The 19,252-nt window shown below is 44.9% G+C and overlaps 1 protein-coding gene across 1 annotated transcript; it reads left to right on the plus strand.

The window, feature by feature from the left end:
- The first annotated feature begins 1,644 nt into the window (after positions 1-1,644).
- Positions 1,645-15,413, plus strand: scaf (inactive serine protease scarface). Its single transcript, XM_001357485.4, has 7 exons — positions 1,645-1,789; positions 4,098-4,470; positions 7,674-7,856; positions 13,354-14,108; positions 14,179-14,331; positions 14,395-14,663; positions 14,723-15,413. Exons 2-7 carry the CDS (start codon positions 4,138-4,140, stop codon positions 15,013-15,015), a joined length of 1,986 nt encoding a protein of 661 aa, XP_001357521.3. The 5' UTR covers positions 1,645-1,789; positions 4,098-4,137; the 3' UTR covers positions 15,016-15,413.
- Positions 15,414-19,252: the final 3,839 nt, after the last annotated feature.

Here is a 19,252-nt window from a genome sequence, read left to right on the forward strand (position 1 = left end):
TGTAGTATCAATGGACTCCAGACTGACCTGATGAAAAACCACAAGCATACAATAAGCCAGTGTATTTGGCAAATATGATTTTTAATGCAATCTCATCGGGGCATGTCACCACCATGATCAACTATGACTTGTTCAATTAGAAGCACACTTCCCGCATACGCAAGCAAGAGCTAACTTTTGGGTTGCTTTCGATCACGATCGCTAAGGGTGATCTAACGCCCTTACACCCTACATATGTATGTACCTACTTATATATATGTACGTATACTTTATGATTACGAGTATATCAAACAACTGAATTATAAGAGATGTCATCGGTGTGTGCCTGAGAGGAGATGATTTGCAAAAGAAGAGGACTTGGGGGCGTCACTGCTGGCAGCAGATCAACAGTGACAGTCCCTTAACCGGCTTTCCAATTTACAAGCATCGCCCGAAATCCAAAATCTGGCTGGTAAATGCCCATTAATTGTACTAACTTTTGATAAGCATAACAAATACATGTACGAACCGGGGGCATGCGAAATAATGATGAAACTTATGACAGATTGGTGGCTTGGCAGTGGCCTAGGCTCCACCAATGCAAAAATAGTATCTATCGGATGTATCTCGCTACTTGCATATTCGTATATGAACATGTTGAGCAAACTGAAAAATAGTAATTAGCGTGCCCCTAAACTATTATCTAATATATTAAATACATATAAAAATACACCTAAAACAAATCAGAGTACAACATAGACCACACGTTTGAGTTGTCGCTGATGCTTTGATTAAATTTGTTTTAGCAAATTGCAACATTGTTTTAGTGGAACGGATTCGGATTTCTTAGCGCTCTGATTCGGATCCAATTTCTCCACACTAAGGTATTAGTGATAACGTCCAAGACTTTTCAGCCCAGCCCAAGCCGGACAAATAGATACATATATAATTATGTGTATTGTGTTCGGGAGTAATTTCGTATGAGCGTTTACCCTTGACAGATGTCGCATTTTTAGTATATGATTCATCAGCATCCCAGCAAGGCAATTTGTTGACGATTGCTAGTGCCTAGAACTACCCGGATTTGTTTTTCCGCCATTTCATTATAGTGCCTTTAATTTACTACGAGACTCATAATATAATAATACTTTAATGCCACAAAAAGTGTTCTGCGGACACCACAAATCGAAAAGTACAATACATATTTAGGCTCCACACACAGCAAACTAAATATTATTTGGACAAGGCTCAAAGAACGAAATCCATTAGTAGGAACCAGAGAGCCAAAAATACTACTAATAAAAATGTAAAGCCCACTGAAATGGCAAAGCCAAAAGCAGGCGAAAACAAATTAAGTCCCTGGCCAAGCGGAAAGCTGCTGGGAATGCGCATAGTGACATACAGTAAGCAAAGAGATGCCAACTCTCAACACGCTGCTGCGACTTCCAGGGGCAAAGCAAGAGCACGCCCGCGCCGAGATCCAACTTTTGGAGCTTACTCTCAGAGACAACAAAACGAAAGTGAGCATGAGAGTGAGCTTCGCTGTTGGCGTTGGCGTCAGCTTCAGCGTTGGCGTTGGCGTTGACTCATCTGCTGGCTGAGCTGCAAGCGTATCGTTTACTCGTACCTCTTCTGCGCGGCTTGAGACTGCTGCGGACGGCTGAGTCTGCGGCCGCGCAGCGGAGCGGCGGCAACGCAAGCAGCGCCTGCTTGGTACATATAAAACAGACGATCTTGGTAAAATATTCACAATCATTTTCAAGCTGTTCGTACGCGCGCTCGAGTCGAGAGGTGTCTGGATTTTTTCAGTGTAAGCGACGGCGTCAATAGATTTAGTAAAGTTATCGGTGTGCCATATGCAAAAAGTGCTCAGACCCAAGTTCAATGAAAGCTGCTCAGCCACAGCCGCAGACTCTTAACGAACGGAAAAAGTGACTGGCCAATTGGTGGTGAAGTGAAAATCCAAAGGACGTCCGAGAATAGCGAATCCCTAGTGTGCCCTGACCTCGATATAGGATCAGCCACAGATGCTGCAATTTATACCGCTACTCTAAGTACGAGTATAAATTGTGCTGCAGCAGCCTTTTGTGGCTAGAAATTAAATTCATCTGCAGTTGATTGATTGATGGATAGTTTCATTGATTCAGTTGCAGTTGTCGCTTCTCTGCGGATGCCTAGTCCCGTCCCTGCCTCTGCCTGTCTGCATGTCCACCCATGTCTGTCCCCCTCTACCCCGCTACCCTCTCACCATTCCGCAGTTTCTTGTCTGTCTCATGCAACCATTTCGACCGTTGCTTGGAGTGCTGGAAATTTATTTGTTGGAGATGCGATCTGAACTTTGCAGTTGATTGTTTTGTGTTTTGTTGCACTGTTGCAAAATACAGCAGCGCAAAAATCTGCAGTTTTAAATTATGTGAAAAGCGGCCACAGAACAGCGGCAGTAGACACCACAGATGCTGCAACTTATACACAGCAATGGCATGGGCATTAAATTACTAATCGTACCAGCACAAAAAAAAAGACAATGTATGTACATATGTATGTGCATATATGTACATATGTATACTACCTATAACACCTACATGCGTCGTACGAGTTCTTGAAGGAGGAAGAAGAGTTTTACGAATATGGGATTGGAAGGTCTAAGCTATTTGCCAATGGCGATTTGAGATTCAATTAGTTAACAGGCCCCGATTGGAGCCTCAAGAAAGTTTGTCGCTTTTTCGAGTCTTTTGTTTTTCCCCTCGGTCTGGACGTCCATCAATTCCCGCTGAAAGTGTGTCAATGAATCGTTTGTGGTAGCCGCGGGTAGATTTTTGACTGCGCATATGTATGTACATATATGTATGTATTATTATATGTATATGAGGAAAAAATATTATACGCAACTCAATAAATTCTAAGCTCATGAAATAGAAAGCAGAATTTCTAAATCCAAGGCAAAAGTTAATAGTCTGGTCAATCAAATGACTCAAAGAAACTCTGAAAATATTTTATGCAAATTTTGTTTGGTAAAAACCAGCAATTTAATTTGTTCATAGTCAACTATTTTTAGGTTTGACTCACGCCGAACGCATCCCGCAATTTGGCTCAGAGATCGATTTAGCGATTGGGCACGAGCTCGGCTTAGTTCTTGTTGAGATTTTGTTTATGGTCACATGCAAATTTCACCAGCTCTTGCTGGCTAAAACAATCAGGCTGACGATTTATGAGCCAAGATACCTGAGACACTGATTTAACTCGGCCTGACTGAGAATAGATTTTGGCAAATCATGCTTATCCGGATCTGATTGTGGGAAAACACCAGCAAAGCTCCTCGGCTAACCAACTCAAATTCAGTCATCACAACTCTGCCAGTACTGCCAGTCTTTCCGTATGGGAGGGGGCTCATGCTATACATATAATAAAATATCGTCAATTATGAAATTGACGCTCTAAACACCAAACGACTGCCGCCCCTTTGCGTAACGCACGCTTCTTCAGATCTTCAGAGCAGACAGCAGTAGCGGGGCCACCAGAGAAGTCGTTTATCCGACTAAGAAGCTCTGACAAATTGCACACGTACTCGTGTCTACACACTACTACTGCATACATTTTGCAAAAGTGTTTAGATGTCTGAGAACCGGTGGGGAGCGGGTAGCGGATAGCTGGGACGAGGGAGGAGGGACCGGTAATCTCACACCCAACCGCGCCAGTACGAGTTGTCTTGAGTTAACTTAAGCTCCTCCTTTGGACAAGCTACTTCGTCTTCAGTGTTGGCGGAGCAGCAAGTGCCATTTGCCATCGATATCGTGATCTCGGGCCTGACTGTCTGCCCCATCATCTATGGAATATCCTCCATAATATCATCCATCTCCATAGCTGACAAATACTCGGGTGGCTTCGCATATCCAGCTTTTCGACTTTTATGGGTCTTTCACGATCCCGTCGCGAAATGTTGTCATGACGCTGTTTGCATCTTGACGATGACGAAACACTGCTCAATCGATTACGCGAGTCACTCTGTATATTCTTGATTGTCACTGGCACCTTCTTGTTCGACTCTTAGCCTTTATACTTAGGTACATACAAAGGCAGCTTATTGGCCGCTGTTAATCGAAATATTGTCTTCTCCGCAGGTTTTTCGTAGCAACACAGAGCAAAGTGAAAGCAAAAGCCATGTTCCGATTTCGAGAACAGTTCGCAGTCGTCCTCTCCATGGCGATGCTGGCGCTGGCTCTGGCTCTGGCCAGTGCCGACTACCAGGGCAACATGTTTCTCAACGGGCAGTACAAGAACGGCGCTAAGGAGCACCAGGAGACCCACTTCTCCGTGAACGCCGCATCGAACGTCTTCCTGAATCACGCTATCATCAGCCGCCAAGCCTCGCCCTTCCAGGGCCCCACATACCTGCCGCCAAAGGAGTTCCTGAAGTGCGCCTCAGGCCAGCAATGTGTGCGTCAGGGTCAATGTCAAAACGGATACTACACACAGCAACTGCCCAAGATCCAGGTAAGCCCCAATCCCACCCTAGCAACGGTCGTGCGCTGGACCACTCTCTAACCCGGGGCACCCATTCATTCGCTTTCAATTTATCCAGTTGTCTATTGCATAATGGACATTGATTTGGGTTTTGCCAGCCACGCAAAAACAACAATAAATTTAGTTTGAGCTTGCGCTTGACAAGCTGCCCCAGCTCCCCGACATCCGACCCTATCGGATCCAGCGTGCTCGACCGATCCGCAGCAGCCCTACAATCAAAAAATTAAAATCCCGTCCTCAGCGATAACGCGTAAAATATTGCAGTCGTAGTTGTTGCTTGATTAGCCAGCCTGATCTGCGGATGATCGGTGGGGCCTATACGAACTGGGTTGTTTGGCACAGTTACCGTTATTTTCCGGTTTTTCATTACCGAAATCCGAATCACATACTCGTATACGCGCATTTGTACGCGCTGCTCTGTGCTCCGCTGCCCAGTCCGGGATGGGAATGTCGTAATCCCAGAAAGTAAAAAGCGAAGTTCATGTTTAATTGCCCCTCGCCAAGTTGGCTTCGCTTCCACATAAACGTATGTAAAAAAGCTGCCGCTGCTTTGCATATTTTTCAGTGGCGTCGTAGCCCTTCGCGCTCGTAAATAACACAAACAAGACATTCGCAGGGCAATGCTTCTCCATTGATGCTCGGTTGTCTCGACCACCTGTGCCCGTGTGCCCGTGTGCAATTGAGCTGCGGATTTCTCTTTTCTTGTGGGCTTCCTCCCCACTGCTGTTTGGAGGTGCATATGAAGCTGATGACGCCCATGATGCACAGTAGGGGAAGGACGTGAAAAGGGTGCTCGAGTGCTCGTACCACGATGTGAAATTGTGCAAGTCATTTTGGGCATACTGACATTCTTGGGGACGCAATAGGCAACTCTTATGATTATGGGAGACGAGATCCAAGGTGAAGACTCCGACAACAAGCTAGCCGACGCCGACGCCGACGCTGACGCCGACGGACACCTAATGAAGTATCTCGTGGCAGTTGGATATAAAATATGCATTTTATTTCTCACATACACCGCATACTGCACATTGCAAAACTTCTGAATTATGTTTTTTAATTAAAAATTATTGAAGCTAAGGAGCTGCGACGGCGACTCTTGCGGCACTGAGTGCTCATTTGACCCAATGACCGACCTGCACAGCGGAGCGCAGTGCAGCGACAAGTTTGGCAAGTCGAATCTAGACAAGAAATGCGTTTTTATTGGCGACCATCTCAGCTGCACAGAACGTTGCATAGATGCATGCTCTGTTAGGTCTCTGAAGTGGATTGCACCATCGCCATACACTCCCGACCGAATTTAATGGCAATTGGCGTTATTTACTCCTACTACAATCGCCTAATATCCACTCACGCCATCAAACTTTGCAACAGTTTGCTCACACAAATTGTGGACAAAACAGCAGGCGAAAAGACTTTGAGCCAACAATTGTCACCCCGACCCGTAGGCGTCTCTCGCTTAGTTCCACCGAGCAAGACAAGATCAAGCACAGCACAGACCAGATCAGACCAGCTGGCAGGAGACCGATCAGCCAGTGTCTAGCCAAACTAGGTAACTTGTTTGAACAATCCCAAGCCGTGTGTGATCTTGACATTGACTCACTGCTGATGCAGCAGTGCAGCAGAAAGAATTGGGGGAAGGGGAGCGAGAAAATCGCGGGAAATTCGCTGGTTTTTCGCACACCTCATCCGTGTTGATGTGAAATGATGGGAAAAATGGCTCATTTTATAGGGAGCTGGAGCTATGCGCAATGCTTAGCATGCAAAGTTATTTTGTCAATAGCCAGGAATGTGAACAAATATTTGAACTCGAGTGAGCAGATGGGAATAATTATCGAAACGATTGCAAGTTACGACCACAGCACACCCAAGCAATTAAGGAACACAAATAGAAATGAAATCTCGCAGATTTCTCAGACGATGATGTCAAAAAGTTCGCTTTTTGTGTGGGGATCTTTTCCAGTTGTTCCGTCTGTTGATGGGTTTATCAACCTGTGCGTCACATACATAATGAACAATCTATAGTATAGATAAATGTCAGATACGTCTCCAGCTCCAGATCCAGCTACAGCTCCGGTCCCGTAAAACGGAAAAGCGAAGCCGCCTCAAGTAAAACCTCATCCGCTTTTTTACCATAAGCGATCGATTCGAAGACTTGCGGTAAATGTCTCTTATGATGCCACCCCCCCCCCCTCCCCCCCCCTGGTCTCAGCATTAACATCAATCCCATGCCCAATTCATCCACTAACCAGATTCAGGCACTTTCAAAAACCCGAGCTTAAACTTAAGTTATTGCTTTATACCCATTTATTACCCATTTAGCATGCTTAGCTCGAAAATAACCTCATGCTGAATCTCTTCATTACTCAAGGTCATTCTTCAGAACTACGCACGGCTTTTTTAAATGGGTTTCCGATTATAGATTTTCTTGTTTTTGGGGCTATAAAGGCAGGAATAAATTAGACGTGGACAGTTTAATTTGTAACATACTCGTACAGGGGCTGATTGATATATTGAGTGGCAGCTTCTGCGCCACTGTGAACGGGTTTTTCGGACTGTTCTCTTTTATATTCACCTCACTGGGGACATCTGGGGAAATATACTACTCGTATTTCTAAGAGCGGACGTACACTCGGGCTGCCGTTGGCCGTACACGGACAAATAAGAGCGAGCATGTGTGGCTATTGAACTTTGGCCGCATCCAACAAAGTTATTAATTTGAAATTGTCCAGTTGCTAAATGCCAGTTGACAAAGAGCGAAGGCAGCGCAAGCAAAAAATTAGCAAGACATCTGCGAAGGTTTGGTAGAACGTCTCCAAGCACGCGGCGGCAAAGTTCAATGCAAATGCAACTGAAGAGCGTCAGCGCCAGCCCCAGCCCCAGCCCCAGCCACAGCCCCAGGCACCTGGCTGAACACTTCTTAGCACATCATTAATGCAATTGGCTGCACTTTGGTGACCTTTTGACAAAGACGACAGCAGTCGCAGTCTCTCAATTAATGCTGCAGGGGGCAAGCGATTCATGGCTGCTGCACTGGTCAAGTACGCCCCAAGTGGCTCAATCGCATTGCCTGCTGATTGATTGTGGGTGTCTTATCTTTAAGTCAATCTGCGAGTGTCTTTACTGCTTGCGCTTTGGCACATTATTCATCGCAGTCACTCTTTGTCTTACAGAACTGCGAGCCGGACTCGAACGTTTGCTGCACCTACCGCGCACCACCCACCACCACCACCACCACCACAACGACTACCACACCTCTGCCGTTCGCGACCTGTCCACGCGACTCGGATTGTGTAGCACCAGAGGACTGCCGCAACGGGGAGATCAGCTCCATCAACTATGTGAAGAAGCAAGGGGTAAGTTTTGGCTGACACTTACAAATCTGGGCAACCCAGATGGAGGATCACAAGAAACACGATACTTAGTATGCAGAGTTTCCCCATGCAATCGGTTTGAGAAGTATAACAAACGACCAGCTGAGTAAAACCGCTTTGATGTATGAAACAAAGCGATCTGAGCAGATGCACCTCGTTTTGGAGGAATCAGAGTCGACCACACCGATCCGATCCGATCCCAGCGCGTTACACAAGCCCAGCGGTACAGCAAGCACATGGGGAAGCCCCAAAGACCCAACAACCAAACAATCAAACAATCTCACAAAGCTCCGACAGCTTATTAGCACACAATTAGTTGTAATCGCCAGAGCTCTGATTTTCGTCTTGAGATTCTCCCAAACCCCACGCGCCGAGTGGGTGGTTATTCTCTTGGCAATCTTAGACGGGTGACGTGATGCTGTCGTTACGATAAGTTACGATATTACCTAAATCGTTCTCATAACGGTTGTATATGCACATACATATGTGCGTGTGGTATACTCAATGTGGATGTACGTAGTACATACATATGTACATACATAAGTACTCGTACATAGCACTGTCATTGCCACAGGGGGAAATGTTAATGCGCAGCACTCAGGCAACGAACTTGACGCCATCGGGTGCAATCAAATTGGAATGCGGTTGAACCTTACCTTCCAGTAACGCAATATACATACATTCAAGCCAAAAAAGTGTTAAATTACAGCCTACCAGAGCGCCAGATACAAGTGCGTATGGCAGCCAAAGAGAGGCTCTGGGAGGCCGAAACAAAGAGAGGCAAAGGGAAGTCTCGATATATTCAACTGGCTATTGCAATTGCATAATTTGTTTACATGCAATGGCCAACAAAACGGGTCGGCTGCGTACGTTGTTGTTGCATGCAACGCCTGAAAAAATCAACGCGGCAAGTGAAATATGTTGCAGCCCAGACGGACATCCCTGCAGCTGCAGGTCGCACTTAAAGCAAAATCGTTTTAGTTTTTTTGCTCGGTATTCAGGCACTGTACGGGTATACTATGCTTTCACTTAGTGTGACACTGAAGGATTTATCTCAATGGATACGGCTAAAGTATTGCCCACACTTTTTTGTCAGGGCTTCTAGCTTCAATTTTTGAGAGTTGTCAGAAAAAGTCCGTTTGATACCCAATCAAGTTATCTTTACTAAGAGAGGGCCAGCGAACATGGATTTTATGTAAGAGTACAGATTAAACATACTACATACATAGGCTGAAGTGAAACGGTCGACGAGATTTAAAGCATAGGGTAAATTAGTGTCGACAACCTCCGACCAAAATGCCTTTCTTGTTGGCCCTCGTTCAGGTGCTCTTGCCTCGAACTCGTTAAGTTATGCAGGCATTGACGCCAATTGCTTGGCATACTACAAAATGCACACTGGTGCAGTGTCATCAGTCTCCAACTGACCAACATCAACAGCTGTATTAGCAACCAGTTGCTCAAAGTCGTATTCCCGACCTACAAGAGGCAAGGAGGAGAAATGGCCTGAGTAGTTTAGCAGTTGAAAATGCGAGGAATGCACGCAAGGTCGTTTTGGGCTGGGATCTGAGGCCAAGACTGGGACGATACTGACAGGAATTGAGACTTCCAAATAAGGCACATAAGGTACATTAAGCTTGATTCTTAAATCGGCATGGCATGGCACCGGTCCGGCACACTAGGTGGACTTGGACATTGTGGGCCAACTCAGTCTCAACTTCCACATTTGCCAGATTATGCTCTTATCTGATCAATTAATGTTTACATGCTACTGAAATAGCAATCATATGTACATACATACGTATATACGCATGTATTATGTATGTATGTAGTATGCAGAGCGACCTTATGCCAAGCGTTTGTCAGACGCGATAACATACCCAAGCCAGCATGAACATCGTTTTAATGGAAGAGGATTTGGAGTTGAGTCGAGTCGAGTCGAGTCGATTCGATCGATGAACGGGGAAGCACGCAAGCCTTCACTGGCTCACCAAATCACTGATAATTATGAATATTATAGGGCATACTTACACTCCGGCCATTTATCATTTCGGCCTGGCTGATCTGGCCGACAGATCTGGCTGGCCGTGTGTGGCTTCGATTGCATGTTTTACATTTTGTGAAATCCACCATTAAAGTTACCATTTAGGGTATCGTTTCCTACGCGCAAATGCGTGTACAACGCTGCTTTTTGAGAAAGCCGGTTTAAGGCTGTCTAGTTGGACAAATTTTAAGCTCTGATAAGCCTGATATATTCATTCTGGCAATCAGGTGAGCGTCTTCAAGCCTCTTCTGTGGTACCGTGGATGCAATGCATTATGATCACCCCATAACTACATAACAAATTGTAGTTGTGACCTCAGGTTTGGGGTAGTTTGGGTAATTTAGTCGGTTGATGCACCACTTGAAAACTGTAGCAGTCGGAAGAAGGGGCACACATACCAAGGCTCACACAAATGAACAGAGCAGGTCGTGATTGTCGGAGCGTCAGCATTAAGTGGACGCAGAGCAAGAACAGAGGGTGACGTAGAGCGGGAAACGAAGCGAGCGCCAACCCAAGGTCTAGGTCGAACTCGAGTTCAGCCCCCATCGCGATGGGGACAAACCAAAGACAGAAAGTCGTTGTCAGCGCTTTTATGTTGTCACTGGTGCAGATCTGCCTAACGTAACCCTTCGTGGCGCTTCGCTTGGTTGTTATTTTATTGTTATTTAATTTTACTATAATAACAATTAATACAAATTTTTAGTCCTATTATGATTTTATTGGTCTGCGTCTCCGGGCTTCAGATCAATACAATGTCAATGTCGCTTTTGTTATACTACAACTTCATGAATGGTTTTAACGACACATTTTTGAATTATACTCAAATTTTAATATATACTGTTATGTCTTCAGAGACTATTCATTAGTATTATTGGTAAGGCTACGCCCATTTCTGAATTATATGTCATTCAGTTTGGTCGTAAATTATTGACTTACACCCGATCCCCTGGTCTATGACTCCTATGCATAAATTGCAGTGCAGGCGCATAAACAAAAGACTTAAGCGGCAAACTTGTGTTCCAACCGACTGCTGACTTGCATGCACTCAGGGCCGAGACGACAGCGATGTCGACGCGCAGAAGCTTCTTCACCAGAGATCGAAAATTGCCTAATTTTATAGGCGCATAAATTGCGGGCAGAAAAAGCGAAGAACCAGGCTCTAGGAATTTATTGATGTGTTAGTGGCACATTAATGCGGTCGTAAAAATAATTTCGTCTTTGCTGTGAAACATTTTCGCCATAAATTTCGAAGCTTCAGATAGGCTTGGAGCTTGGCCTGTCCTTCAAGCTGCGACTGCCAGTCGCAAGAATTGACTCAGTTCATCCAACTGGATGATGGCCCAAAGCCCATAACCCATAGCCCATCGCCCAAAGCCCAAAGCCCAAAGCCCATATTATTTTCCTCAGATATGAACTTAGCAAATCCATAAACAAAAATGTTCAAAGATTCGTGTATCCACGGGCATTCTGGTATATCATATGCTTATAGTAATTGCAACATTATTTTAAAATTGCGCCAGACAATCTATGAGACATAAGCACATAAAACCAAAAATACAACGACAATGTCAACAATGGACAAGTTGTCTTGTATGACCACCAGCAACATTTATTAAAAGCATTTCTGAGTTGCTGTTGGTGGTTTCTGGCGATTACATATTTTAGCTGTCGCTGGTACACAAGTAGCTTGTGGTTTTCGTTGTCGATGTTGTTATCTCGGCGCGAAATGATTGATCATAAGCAATGCAGAGACCAGCGGCAAGCAAGTCCAAGTAATCGGAGATCAGGTGGAGCTCGACAGCGGGGCAGAGTAAATCTGGAGGCGAGGATAGGGCCTCCCACTTCCCCTCACTGGTATTGTCATTGGTCATTATTTCGATTTCTGGCTGAGGTATGGCATCCTTTGGGACAATGTGTATTTCGTGTGTTATATAAAGTTTAAGGCGTATGGTCCTCTTCGCTGCGATGAGTGATGTCTACATTAAGATAACATTTGATTAACTCTTAATTAATGAAAATTACGCAGAGGGTCGCCAGTTGCGCCTAATGACAATGTTAAGAAATTAAGCGGGTCAGCCGGAGCAGAAGGACAGCGTATGATAATGGTGGTTTCCATTAATGATCGGAAATTGGGCCAAGCTCAGCCGGTCCGGACGGGACAGATCAGACTTGCTCAAGACTTGCCAAACGGAAGCGCATATACTTTAATAATTATTATTATTAATTTGCCTTTCAGGCAATCAGCAGTCAGCAATGAGCACGCGGCTGCTGCCTTTATCAGCTACCCACGGATCACTTTTTGTTTAATTTCAACAAATGAGCACATTACTCCTACATTACGGCCGACGGCGGATGCTGCTCTCTGACTTACGAGCTACAAATTGCGCGAAACAATAAGCCCAAGGTCGTGTCCCGTTGACATCTCGACTGGGGGCCGAGACCGGCGCTCAAGCTGCGTGAGAAAATCCGCCTGGAGCGAGGAAAGAGAGGGAGCACTTGGGGTGCCGTTTAATTCCACTCTTTTGTGGTGGGCGCTGGTGGTGCTACTGGTCTGGTGCTGGTTCTGGTGCTGATGATTATCGCGATGATTGCGTAAGCAGGCAGCAACTCGAACCGGCCAACAGAGTTTGTAAATTTTTCGACTGCTAAAAAATATGCAAATGATCTCGCATTTGTATTGTAATTTCTAATGGTTCCGCAACTTGATACATTCTCAAAGCACACATACTATAAGTGTGTATGAATGTATGGACGAAATATAGCCGTATTCTGAATTCTGTCAGCTGACTAATTGCCTATTTATACATAATTTAACCAGTTAACGTTAACAGGTCGATGAATATGAACATACAGTAGATCTCTATTATTCAGAATCAGAATCAGAATCAAAATTTAACAGTTATTTGGTCATCAGCTCCTTCCACAATGATTAGCTATGGGAGAACACCTTCAAGTATGCTAGTAGCGAAGAAGGCCCCACCTACACCCCCCAAAAAAATTTGACAACTTCAGCGAACAATAGACTCGGCCGACAAACTTGAATCAGCATCCACTCGCGTCAGCCACTGCAACCGCATCTGCGTCGCGTCGCGTCGCGCCGCGTCAAAGTCATTTCAAAGTCCCCGCCCTCGACGTGTCGTATTGCATTGCACCATGAAACCGCACAGCCATAGACAACTCACAGCCAGACGGCATGGCCGCTTTAATGACCAGGTAGCAGTCCGTTGCCAGTCAACCAGTGAGCAGAACTTCTGCTGCTGTAATTTAATGCGCTGGTTCACGGACTCCGCAGCGCGACAACGACCATGCACGTAGCTGGATGTGCTGAGGCTCCAACTGGTAGTTTAAGTGACATAGCGTGCGTTGTCACCTATCCCCCATACCATCGATACCCTCGAGCCTACTCTAACCTTTTTGTTTCACAAATTTTTCTTGCAGCCCAACCGTTGCTACGCTCCCGAGGTGTGCTGCCGGATGCCCTCTACAACGCTAACCGAAGACGGATACATATTTAACCTGCCTGACAAGACGTTCCCGCTGCCCACCAATCCCACGGTGCCCGCCGTCCGCACAACGCAGCCTGCCCTACGTCCACTGCCCACCACTCGTCCCACTAACGAGTACCTGCCACCACAGACGACTCGTCGGCCGGTGTACCAACAACCCCCCCAGACAACACAACGTCCCGTCTATCAGCCGCCACCCACTACCATCCGCCCGCAAACCCAGCCCACGCAGCCCGCTTACCGACCACAGCCGACACAGCCGCAATCGACCCGTCGTCCCACCAACGAGTATTTGCCTCCCGTATCGGTGAATGAGATTCCTCACCGCGAGATTCCACGTTACGAGCCGGACCGTGTTCCGGAACCATCTAATGAGAAGCCTGTGTACCGCGGCGAGGATCAGCTTTCGCCGCAGATCTTCCCAACGCCACAGACCGTAAATGTACCAAAATACTTTGCAAAGTGCGCCTCTGCCTTGGTCTGTACGGACGAAAACTACTGCAATGCCATCGGTGTGCTCTCCGAAACGCCCGTCGAGCTATCTCCCATGGAAGCGGCCTTCCGAGTGCCCCTCACCGACTGCTTGCAGGCCGAGAGTGGAGCAGCTGGAAAATGTTGCCGCGATCCGAACTACGTAGACCCGTGGCCAGTCAACTTGGCCGGCGTGTGCGCCACCAGAAATAAGCGGTAAGCAAAACAAATTGATTAATCTCAAAAACAGCAATATACAATAGTCGTATTGTTTTATATTTTGAAGCACTAAGCCCACTGGCATTAAGGACCTGGATGCTAACTTTGCCGAGATCCCATGGCAGGCAATGATTCTGCGGGAGTCTAGCAAAACGCTGCTTTGTGGCGGTGCCATCATTGGGGACGAGTTCGTCCTGACCACCGCCAGCTGCGTCAACGGGTAAGAACAAGAATTTTACATGCAATATTTCTTCAATATCAATGAGAATCGAATCACGTTTAGGCTGCCAGTTAACGACATCCGCATCAAGGCCGGAGAATGGGAACTGGGAAGCACAAACGAGCCACTGCCCTTCCAGCTGACCGGGGCCAAGTCGATTGACGTCCATCCATCATATGCCTCCTCGAGCACTGCTAACGACCTGGCCATTATTCGGCTGGATAAACGCCTGGAGTTCGCCACCCATATCCAGCCAATCTGCATCAGCGACGCGGATCCCCAGGCCTCGGAACAGTGCGTGACCTCCGGCTGGGGCAAGCAGGCATTGTCAAGTAAGTTTGGACATGCGTCCGCACATACATATGTATCCACTCACTCTTCAATCCCTTAGTTCACGAGGAAGGCGCAATCATGCACGTTACTGACACATCGTCGCAGGGACGCAGTGAGTGCGCAGCGGACGCCACCAGCGTATGCAGCGCCACGAAGTTTGATGCATGCCAATTCGATCTGGGGAGCGCGCTCGCCTGCGGCAGCGGGTCGAGTATCCGCCTCAAGGGCATTTTCAGCGCCGAGAACTCCTGCGGGGACGGACAGACGGTGCGCTTTGCCAAGCCCGATATCAAGTGGATTAACACGGCGTTTGCCGACAGGAACAAGCCGCTGCTCCTGAAACGTTTCTAATCCGCGAAAAGACGCATAGATAACCGTTCTCCGAAGTGGAGTACAGTGAAGCAGTGAGCAAAGAGGAGAATTGAATACCTACAATAGAACAGCTCCGACGGTTAATAGTCTTTTGATTTTAGTTGAACTATCTCAAATTTAGCCTACATTGCACTACTGTTGTTCTAAGTCGCAACCTGCCACGCCCACATTATAGATATTTATTCAAGACCATAAAATAACCCGAGTAGGACACCACAGTTCATATTTGTTGCAATCACAACTATCCGACCATGTAGTTTCAATTCAGTTCAGCAGTAGAAAAACTATTGACGAGTTGTAAAATAATTAATTGTAAGCGATAGGTTGTTCACATGAATTTTTGAATGGCCAAACTAATTACTACCAGCTCCGCAAACCACGACGACCCACAAAGATTTTGATTTGAAACTTGAGATTATAAAATATACTTTCTTCAATCCATATATGTACTATGTATTGTAAGTCGTGCCCAGTGCACTCTTTCTAGACATAAGCAAAACGGCACTCCTCTACACCACTCCACCACATCTCAGCTGCAGCATCTACACATATTTTTACTATTATTTAAAGCTTTTCCTATATCGTGTATCGTAAATCGTGTAGGTATATGTTAATATGTTTAAAATGTTGTATAAAGTGTCTATTCATCTAAATTTAGTTTCTAATTTAAATTTTAAATAAAGAAAAATTATTTAGATATATCAAAGAGTTTATTATTAATGCTCAACATCCTGTCGACACAGGCGAAAATCATGGATTTCGATTACAAGCGAACTTGAAACTAAGTTGAAGTTTATTTGCATTACACATTGTATCGTACACAACTATCAGCCACCGGTGTCGCACTAGTTATCATTCTCACCTCGCTGGTTCCAAATCGAATGCGATAATGTATTTCAGCGGAAAATACAAGGCACACTGGGCCGATATTCTGGCATTCAAAAATATCATGGAAACAAATTTTGAATGATACGATATCAAAATAACCTGGACTTATATATTTGATTTTAATGCAGAGCTGAAAGGTTTGCAGCCCTTCAAAGTCAGATGTTCGATCTGCTACGAGTTTGATTGTATATTTGACAGTTTGTTTTGTGTGTCTTGTGGGCTTTGTTTGTCTATTGTGCTGCACAACATTGAATCCTGCAAAAATTCTGTAGAAATATAAAAATTTAAACAGATGAAGCAGATACCGCATTACTCAACAAAAACAGCAAGTAAAAACTGCACATTATATGGGCGGTAGGGGTGAGCGTGGCCGGATTTCTCTCAGCTCTAATATATATTAATACACTCAACTGTATCTAGTTTCAAGTCTCTAACCTATTTTTTCAAACTTATGCGAAATTGCTATGACAATGATTGACCATTTTTCCCGATGGCCGGAGGCAGTGCCGTTGAAGGATATGACTGCATATGTGAAGCAATATGGTCGCGCTGGATATCGATTTTCGGGTGCCCATTGACTATTACAACTGATCAAGGAACTCAATTCGAGTCTGCACTCTTTAAGTCTCTAGCGAATATGCTGGGAAGCGAGCACATTCACACAACGCCGTACCACCCCCAGTCAAATGGCATGATCGAGCGTTGGCACAGATCCATGAAAGACTCCTTGATGTGCCAACCGGATGTACCATGGATCAAGCTACTTCCAACCATCATGCTGGACCTCCGCACGTGCTTCAAGTAGGACATTAAGGCATCAGCAGCAGAGATGCTATATGGGTGTACGTTACGTCTTCCCAACGAATACTTTTCCGAATTGGATGTGCCGTCGGAACTGCTCGACTTTGCCAGCCAGTTCAGGAGAAGAATGCAGGTGGTATCATCATCAAGCCCAAACTCTTCCTGCTTAAGGATATTCCCAATTGTTCTCATGTCTTTATTCGGAATGATGCTATAAAACCCTTGGAGCCGCCGTACACAGGACCATACCCGATTGCATCCAAGTCATCAGGGTCTTCACCATCCGCATTAATGGAAAAGAGACGGCTATTTTGATTCGACAGGCTTCTTCTTCTTCTTCTGACGATCTGCTATCAAGTGTTCCATTACGGACATACGAGAAGAAAAGACAAAACTAAAGATTTGTAACTTTTGTAGGGGGTGTAATGCGGCAGCCCGGGTCGCAGCCCCTCAACACTAATCTTATAATCGTTCGCTGGTGTGGCAGCACCAGCGACTATTTTTATCGGTCTGGCATCTTGATCTCTTACTTCGATGAAAAATAAAGCTTATGTTAGTTACAGTAGCAGACAGTAATATGTGGACACTCATGTTATCTAACTTTAAACCGATGTCGCGTATTCAAATACTCAGAAGTCAGTCGGGAAAAATTTGTATTGTGTAGATACATTTCTTAGCTGTTAATTAAAGTCTTTTTTTCATAAAAAAAGTTAAAACAAAAAAGAAATAATGTGTAAAACATTATTTTTAGGTCTATTATCCCCAAACTCAACGAAACTTTGACTGTTAATGATTGGAGAAATATAATGTTATTATTTGATCTAAAATAAACGCAAATATAAGTCGGAGAACGCCATAAAAGTTAATGCCTGAAACGAACGGTTATGCAAGGAGGCAGCAGGATTTTCTGGGGATTTTTTCGTTTTTTATACCCGATACTCACAATGAGTATTGGGGTATATTAGATTTGTGGTAAAAGTGGATGTGTGTAACGTCCGACCCCATAAAGTATATATATTCTTGATCAGCATCAATAGCCGAGTCGATTGAGCCCTGTCTGTCTGTCCATCTGTCCATCTGTCCGTCTGTCCGTCCGTCCGTCCGTCTGTCCGTCCGTCCCCTTCAGCGCCTAGTGCTCAAAGACTATAAGAGCTAGAGCAACGATGTTTTGGATCCAGACTTCTGTGATATGTCACTGCTACAAAAATATTTCAAAACTTCGCCCCGCCCACTTCCGCCCGCCAAAAATCTGTGGCATCCACAAATTCAAAGATACAAAAAAACTGAAAACGCAGAAGGATGTCCAGATGTCCAATGTGAACCAGATCGTATAATTATCATAGCCAGAATCAATAAAACAATTTCATTCTTTCTCGCTCTGTCTCTCTCTAACACATAGGTTTCATGGTCGGTTTTGCCAATTGCAAAATATGAGTTCAAGGATCTCAGAACCTGTAAGAGCCAGAGCAACCAAATTTGGTATCCACACTCCTGTTATATCGGACCTTGACCGTTTTGTGTCACAATTTCGCAACACCCCCCTCCGCCCACGCAAAGGACGAAACTCTGGGGCATCCACAAATCTCAGAGACTATTAAGGCTAGAGTAACCAAATTTGGTATCCGCACTCCTGTTAGATCTCACTATAAAGCGTATATCTCAAAATTTCGCCCCACTCCCTTCCGCCCACACAAAGGACGAAAATCTGTTGCATCCACAATATTGCAGATTCGAGAAAACGAAAAACTCAGAATCATAGATAACGACCATATCTATTAGATTGGTGAATCTGGATCAGATCAGATCATTTTTATAGCCAAAGGAACAAATCAATTTTCAGTGGCTACGCAGCGCCCGACGTCATGCTCAGACTGATTTTCTGTCTCTCTCGCACGTGTCCGCAGCAACTCACAACGTTCCCCCTCGTTTATTTTAGAGTTTATCTGGCACAAATTGACGGATATGTGAAGGCGGTCCCGTGCAAAAAAATTTCAGCGGAAAACTTTCCGCTTGCTGACGCCCTCATCTTCTAGGACAATTCTGCTACTTACCACCGGGCAAGATTGGTCAGGCATACTTTTTCAAACTTTTGTATTATATTGTGTAATGATATATTCAAAAAGTTTGATTTTTCCAATGATAGGTTCTCTTAACTCAAATAACATTTACCAATAGTGGGAATGAGGACAATGGACTGGCCGGGAAATGCTCCTGGTTTCAATCCGATCGAGAATCTTTAGACCATTGAAATGAGCATTTAGTAATGAAAACAGAGACCCAAAACTTATCAGAATTGAAAGAAATATTTGAAAAAGTGTTGAATAACCATAGAAACATCGAATTAATCTGCTAATTAAGAGGTACCAAGCTTTCGCGTAGAAAACTGGTTCTTGAACTGCAAGGAGGTACAAAAAAATATTTACAAACTCTTCAATATTCATAGAATACAACGCAATAACAGAACAATTTTATTTCCGGACTAAAAACTAAGAATAAATTTTTCCGTACAATTATAAAAGTTAATACC

Source organism: Drosophila pseudoobscura, chromosome 3 (genome assembly GCF_009870125.1).
Source record: "Drosophila pseudoobscura strain MV-25-SWS-2005 chromosome 3, UCI_Dpse_MV25, whole genome shotgun sequence".
NCBI lineage: Eukaryota > Metazoa > Arthropoda > Insecta > Diptera > Drosophilidae > Drosophila > Drosophila pseudoobscura.